We start from the raw sequence: 7147 nt of genomic DNA on the forward strand, positions 1-7147 counted from the left end.
TAACTAACACTCTGTATAATATAGCGTCGTTTTCCATTATTCAACATTTGCCGATATCACAGAATAACTAATCTTAAACTAATAGTGTCTTTTGAAATAAAATTTTCTAAAATGAATAAATTTTTTTCATTAATACAAGTTGAAAAGAACCGTGTATACATACACATTGTTAATAATTACAATCATATAAATAAATAAAAAATTATTACAACATACATTATCACAGTATATTAATCCAAGCACCGAAAGCTCAATTATTAATTATTACATTGTTTAATTTAACCTATGGTTAAAAATTGCAAAAACTAAAAATTATTTAGGAAAGTTTGGAATAAGAAATTTACTGTATTCGTTGGGTGCGTAATCATGGTAGGGACCATGAAGGTTATAGAACAGGAGAAAGCTTCATGGTAGGGACAATCAAACCGACGCCAGCGCTCCCAGTGGACAATCCTACAGCAACTTTTAAAAACATAGTTTAAAAATATTAGCAGGTACTTTATTAACAATACAAGTAAAATGTTTGTCTCGTTATCGCTGAGATCTTAACTTGATCAGAAATCAATAGTGCATGCTGATTAGAATTACAAACAAATAATAAAATACTAATAATTAAAATTAAATTTACATATTTCTTTATTAAGAACAGTAAATAATTCAAACATGAGTAAGTAGTACTTACTATACTGTAGTTACAATTAACTACACGGCACACGAGTAATAAAAGTTTTCAACATAAATAAATATAATAAATACATTAAAAATATAATTATTTATGTACATACATTTAATGAGATTCAATGCATATACATCATATTGTTTTTATTAAATGTTATGTAACGTACTACTTATATAATACTTCGTATTTAAATAATAAAATAAAAAATAAACTTTTATTTTTCTGGTGGTTCTAAATTGGCAATTACAGCATATGTAAACTCTGTTGTATTTGATTGTCCACCAATATCCTTTGTTCGTACTTTACCATCGGTTAATACCTTATTAATTGCATTTCGAATCATGTCACCGTAATTGGCTAAATTTATGTGTCGTAATAATTTTGCTGCGCACAAAAGCATTGCTGTTGGATTTGCAACATTTTTACCAACACCAGCAGCAAAAGTGTGTCTTGCACCCTAAAAATGTAAATTTTTATACATGAAATATTTAATTAATTATGGTGAATAAAAGAGGTATTAATTTTTTTAATCGTTTTGTACAAAATTGTTGTCCTTTGATAATATAGCATTATATCGAATACCGTTTAAACTGATATATTAAACGAGAGCATCAGAGATGAAGTACCAAAGTAGTCGAAGATCTTAGGGATTTCTTAGAATGCTTCAAAATAATATAGAATCTTACTGTTCGAAAATATTCTGGATTGTATCAAAAGATTTTGGATCTTCCTCCTGAAGATATTCTATTTTTAAAAATTATTGTACGTTTCACTAGGTGACGTGAATAATTGAATTACGTTTACAGGTTGTCCCAAAATTATGGCTAAATAATTACAACGATAATAACTTGTTTAACTTAAATACAACTCACGGTTTATGTCAACAGCAAATGGAAATTGTAACTGTCAACTATTCAAATACCATCAACGTTAAATAACTATGAAATGCCTGTGTACGTTTTCATGAAAAACGCACATTTTCAGAATCGAACTGATTTTAACATATTTTTACCTACCATTTTTTATTGTTCATTACTTTTAGGCCACCAATATATGGATTGGCTTTAATCTTCGACAGAATTTTCATTATTAAAGTGAAGAAACAGAAAAATTATGAGGAACTTATCAAATCCTTCGAGTTTCATTTAAACAACTTTATTAAAAAATATGGTGTTAACTTACTGGTTCAAATACTACACAATCAGCGGAATATGAAGCACCGGCAACAAGTCCAGCGCCACCAACTAATCCAGATGCTAAATTATCAATAATGTTACCATATAAATTTGGAGTGACCATGACATCAAATTGTTGAGGGTTTGATACCATCTGCATGGTACAATTATCAACAATCATTTTTTCAAATTCAATTCTAGGATATAGCTTGGACATCTAAAATAGTTTTAAATTAGTTGTAAAATATTATACATTTTTCAGTTTTTTCGATTATTGCCTTCAAAGTAAAAAAATTAATGTTTAGAAGTTTAGAAAAAAAAATAAATAAATAAATACAGTCGAATTGATAACCTCCTCCGTTTTTGTTTGAAGTCGGTTAAAAAATGGAATAAAATTTAGAAATAGCAAAACAACTTTCGAGAAAAGGATCGGGCTTTAACGAACCAACATAATTTTGACACTCATTTTGGATACAAAATGTTGTTCATTTTGTCACTTGCTGCGCTCGTGATCCAAACTTCACATCTAGTGCCAAATCGCGTTTATTTTGCAACTAGTTATATAAATAGCCATATAAGTTTCTAAAAGATTTCTAATATATAGTCGTTGTAGCTTTTCTTTAACTAAGGAAAGTTCAAAACTAATATCACATTATTAGGGGTGTTTCTAAAGGTTTGAATGTTGTAAAAATATTTTTATACACATCATCTGAAACGCTTAAATTTATATTTTTCAAAAAATTATGGAAAAGGGAGAGGTTTTACTCTCAAAGAAACAAAAAGTGGATATATCAGGAACATATAATTTTTATTCAACAGAGAGGTGATAAGCATAATTCTAAATTTTCATAAGAATCGGTCTTCTGACCGAAAAAATTCATAATAGATTCGGAGATAATACATATTGTATTTTAACCGTCAATTATCGGACTATAAAATAGTATAGTCCGATAATTGACGGTAGAGTATTGATTAATATTTTATTGGATAAGGGCGATTTTTTTATTGATTTTAACGCGTTTCATTCTGCTAAAAAATCTGAAAATTAAATGATATTTCAAAAATTCTGAATACGGGTTTTTATGGCTCAAAAGACATCTTAATTATAAATTTATTTCTAAGTGTAGATTATTTTTCTAAAATGGACATTGATATTTCAAAATGTTTCATAGTAGTTATATTTGTTTGAATACTTACTTCTTCGCAACATTTAAGAAACAGACCATCTCCAAGTTTCATAATATTAGCTTTATGAACGCAAGTAACCTTTTTACGATTGTTACTGGTAGCATAATCAAAAGCAAATTTAGCTATACGTTTTGATTTTGTTTCTGTAATAATTTTTAAACATTCTACAACACCAGGGACACCTTCATGTTCAAGTGCTGAATATTCTCCTTCAGTTTGTTCACGAATGATAGTACAATCGACATTTTGATGGCGTGATTTAATTCCAGGAAATGATTTTACATGTACCACATTAGCATACAAATCTAAGGCCTCTCTTAATTTCATATTTAATGTTTGAAGTTCACCGGTATGACTGTAATCTGGTGTTGATAAAATTCCTTTTAAACATACACGATTTCGAGCTATTGATCCAGCAACATCTTCTAAAGATGCACTTAGTATAGGATTGACTTCAGAGAAAAAATGTGTTTCAAAATCAACAGGAATACCAGCTGCTTTAAACACTTCCTGTACGGAATAGACTAATTCCGGTCCAACACCATCTCCCGGTATTAAAGTACATGTTGTCCTTGTTTCAGGAAGTTTTGGTGTAGTTATTTTAGTAGCCTGAAGAAATATTAACTATTACTACATTCCATTCTAATATTTTATACGGAATTAATTGCTATAGAAACTAACGGCAATATTATGAATCATTAATAAAGTAAAACATTGAAACCGTTAAATATTTGAAATTCCAAGAAACTATAGGTGGTACTTTAACGTCTTTGAAGAGGGAATAAATCCATGGTATAAACAAACAAAAAACCATATAGAACTTAATCTATTTTATACTATTAATCTATTTTACACCATTCACAACCCTAGTTCGTAAGTCAATAAGTAGAAATTCCTTTTTAATGCATTTTAATGTTTATTCCCTCCTCTTCATTTCATATTTAAATCAGTTGAGGTCGGCTCAGTAGCTTTTAGTCGCAAATTAGATTTACAGAATAAATGTTCAGGTGATAAATTGCAATATAATTTATATTATCTGTAACTCAGATAATGATTAAAATTTTTATTTTACTAATATTATTCGGTAAATTGTAAACACTGTGTTTCCTTATTCGAAATCCTCTCCTTATTTATTCGCCGATTTTGCTAGTTTTTCTGCACATCGTGACGTTATTACTAAACGACCAACGAATGTGATAACGTACACACAGTAGCAAAAGAGAAATTGGAGTTTCCGATTTTTATTTTGTCATTACTAATCTGTGCTGCTAATCGCAACCATAATTATTTATTAATAATAAAACTTTGTTTTAGCAGGTACTTTTATTAATTTAATTTTTTTAATTTATAAATTTTCGGATTTTTCTTACCATCAACGAGTATTATCATTTTAAAAAATTACAAATTTTTAAAAATGTTTTACACTCATAAATAGGTATGTTCACACAGGAGTTGTGTATTAGCACAAAATGTAGGGACGCATTATTACCAAAATTATTTAAAAACACTTTTTTTAATCTCATCATAAGAATGATTCTTACAATGTTTGCGAAATTCAAATAGCAAAATTTTCTTTTAATTTTCAAAAATTTGTGATTAACATTAAAAAAAATATTTTACTAGTTACCACCTATAGCGTTATATGCATAAATCTTTTTTAATGAAATGTTTTTCTATGTGTACATGTGACTATGAAAACGTATCCGTGTACACGGGTGTTAATTAACGAAAATAATTACAAAATTTCATTTCTTCATTCATTGTTCAAACTATTTATTTTTTATCTAGAAATAAATAATTGGTTAAATAAATTAAAGAAAATGAAAAAATATTTTAGTTTGTATGTCAAAAATATTTTGATGATATTGGTAGAATCTGGATAACTTAAACATCGATAACGTAAAAATCTCTATAAATTAAATTTTTTGTTCCCTTCTTTTAAGCCTAAAACCTCTTTTACTTAAAATACAAAGACTCTATAACTTAAGGTAGTACCTTTATAGTACTATCGGTAATAGACTTTGTACTCAGAATTTAATGAAACTTGACATAGTTGTCCGTTATTATATCATAATTAACCAGTTAAAATTTTAGAGGCCTTCAGAGAACTGAAAAAAAGATATTTTAACATTGACCCTTATGTCAATGTAAAAGTCAAACGCAAAGTTCAAGCAACAATTAAAAAAGAATCTTTTGGAAGTTGAGCCGTATAATTACAACGATTTATTAATAGACTCTAATCATTAAAGTGTAATATTTGACGATTTGTATGCCACAGTTATGGTCTTTTACAAATAAAAATATTATTATTATTATTATGGGAAATCGATTTTATTTTATTTCACAAAAGTGGACGTTCTGATTTTCAGTTCTCTGAAAGACCCTAAAAATTTAACTGGTTAATTATGATATAATAATGGACAACTATGTCAAGTTTCATTAAATTCTGAATTCAAAGTCTATTACCGATAGTACTACCTTAAACGAATAATTCGATTAATTTAGGCGGTGGATCTCAGTAACTTAAGTGATGTTTTGACGATCTCAATAACTTAAAACATCTATATTTTTATTAATAAATTACCCTAGTTCTTGTGTAATAAATAATATAACATATAAAGTACACAATATGTATAAACAATAAACAAAGAACATAAATAAATCTCATTAAATATGAATATGAAGTACTCTTTAACTTAAACCCACATTTATCGAAATTCTATACTGTAACACGAATCCACATACACGACATATTTAACTCGTGATCACAAGATGAACGTTCGAACTCGACTCAAAGACAAGGCCAACCCGTGGATCATCTGATAAATGCAATCATAGCGTGAATTCGTGAATGAAATTGATGAAACACTCACAGTTATCAAGGTCCTACGGGATTTTGGCACATGCGTTCACTCTGTAATCTACCAGTTAAATATGTCGCTTAAGTAGATTCGTATTATTATCAAAATATTTTTGACATACATAGTTTTGAATAACTTTTATATACTCACTTCTAATTTATTAACCAATTATTTATTTCTAGGTACGAAAAACAATGAAATTTTGTAATTATTTTCGTAATAACACCCGTACACACGGATACCCTTGTCCGTGTGTACAGGTACTTGCGAATAGTCACATCGAATTTTATTTTACTATAAAATTTAAAAGTATTTTACGGGAGAAACTGTTGGTTATATTGAGTTGCTAGAGACGTCTTTACAATTATCGTTCGATTTTTTCAACCATTGTCATATGTACGATGTGTATAAAAAAAAATTGTATAAAAGTTGATGAATCGTTGAACGATAAATGTATGACAACTTCTACCTTTAAACACAAAACAAGAAAAAACATAATATTGACAAAGTATATACGTATAAATATTTAGTTAAAAAGTCCTATATATCTTATAAAAACCCCTTGGCCCTGTCGAAAATAGCAAATTCGGAATTAGTTTACGTTTCTGTCCCTTTATTGCATATTATTTGAATAACTTTAATGAAATTTTAAATATTTATGCCGCCTGTAAAGTATACATCTTGAGGACACCTTAATAATCATCAAAATGTTTCCTGATCGATATCTAATTCTATATTTTTTTTTTTGTAATGCAGAATTTTTACTAACTACCTACTTTCAAATCTGTAGACCCAGCGGCTGCAGTAGCTGCCCCACGATGAATTATATTCTGGGAGCCCTAAAAAGTAAAATTCGATACAAATCATTATATAATCAAAATCATATTTGTACTAAAACTTACCTGTGATATCACCCTAAGTAAATTTTTAGTAATGATAGTCATTATTCTAAAATAAGTAAACTACAAACAATTAAAGGAATTTCTGTTCCTTTCCTTATTATCTTAAACCAAAATAAAAAGTGAAGATGTAATAAAATCTATGGCGTAAAAGCCATCTACTGACTTTTTATGGAGATATATTTAAAAAGAAAATTTTATTAGAGAGACTAATTTGTTCACATTTTAATTTGTGGATGACTTTATTAATGAATTAGGATAAAGAGAAATTTTGGACGGAATTTTTAAATAGAGTTGTCAAGGATACATAATTAAAATTTTGCAATATGAATATTTCAAAATTAA

General features: G+C 28.0%; 1 protein-coding gene across 1 annotated transcript; it reads right to left on the reverse strand.

Annotated features, from left to right (window-relative positions):
- Positions 1-202: 202 nt before the first annotated feature.
- LOC123305950 (isocitrate dehydrogenase [NAD] subunit beta, mitochondrial) lies at positions 203-6968 on the reverse strand. The gene is made up of 5 exons (XM_044887792.1): positions 6806-6968; positions 6680-6742; positions 3052-3651; positions 1862-2071; positions 203-1136 (listed from the first exon to the last, which is right to left on the reverse strand). The coding sequence occupies exons 1-5, from the start codon at positions 6845-6847 to the stop codon at positions 894-896; spliced, it is 1158 nt and encodes a 385-aa protein (XP_044743727.1). The 5' UTR covers positions 6848-6968; the 3' UTR covers positions 203-893.
- Positions 6969-7147: the final 179 nt, after the last annotated feature.

This window comes from Chrysoperla carnea, chromosome 1 (genome assembly GCF_905475395.1).
Source record: "Chrysoperla carnea chromosome 1, inChrCarn1.1, whole genome shotgun sequence".
In the NCBI taxonomy this organism is placed as follows: domain Eukaryota; kingdom Metazoa; phylum Arthropoda; class Insecta; order Neuroptera; family Chrysopidae; genus Chrysoperla; species Chrysoperla carnea.

Bases quoted from the DNA above. Each gene is read 5' to 3' on its own strand.
- LOC123305950 (XM_044887792.1), bottom strand. From the start codon at position 6,847: ATGACTATCATTACTAAAAATTTACTTAGGGTGATATCACAG. The intron at 6,743-6,805 runs GTAAGTTTTAGT...TTTACTTTTTAG, and splicing joins TACTTAGGGTGATATCACAG to GGCTCCCAGAATATAATTCA. The intron at 2,072-3,051 runs GTAAGTATTCAA...AAACTATTTTAG, and splicing joins TTCTTAAATGTTGCGAAGAA to ATGTCCAAGCTATATCCTAG.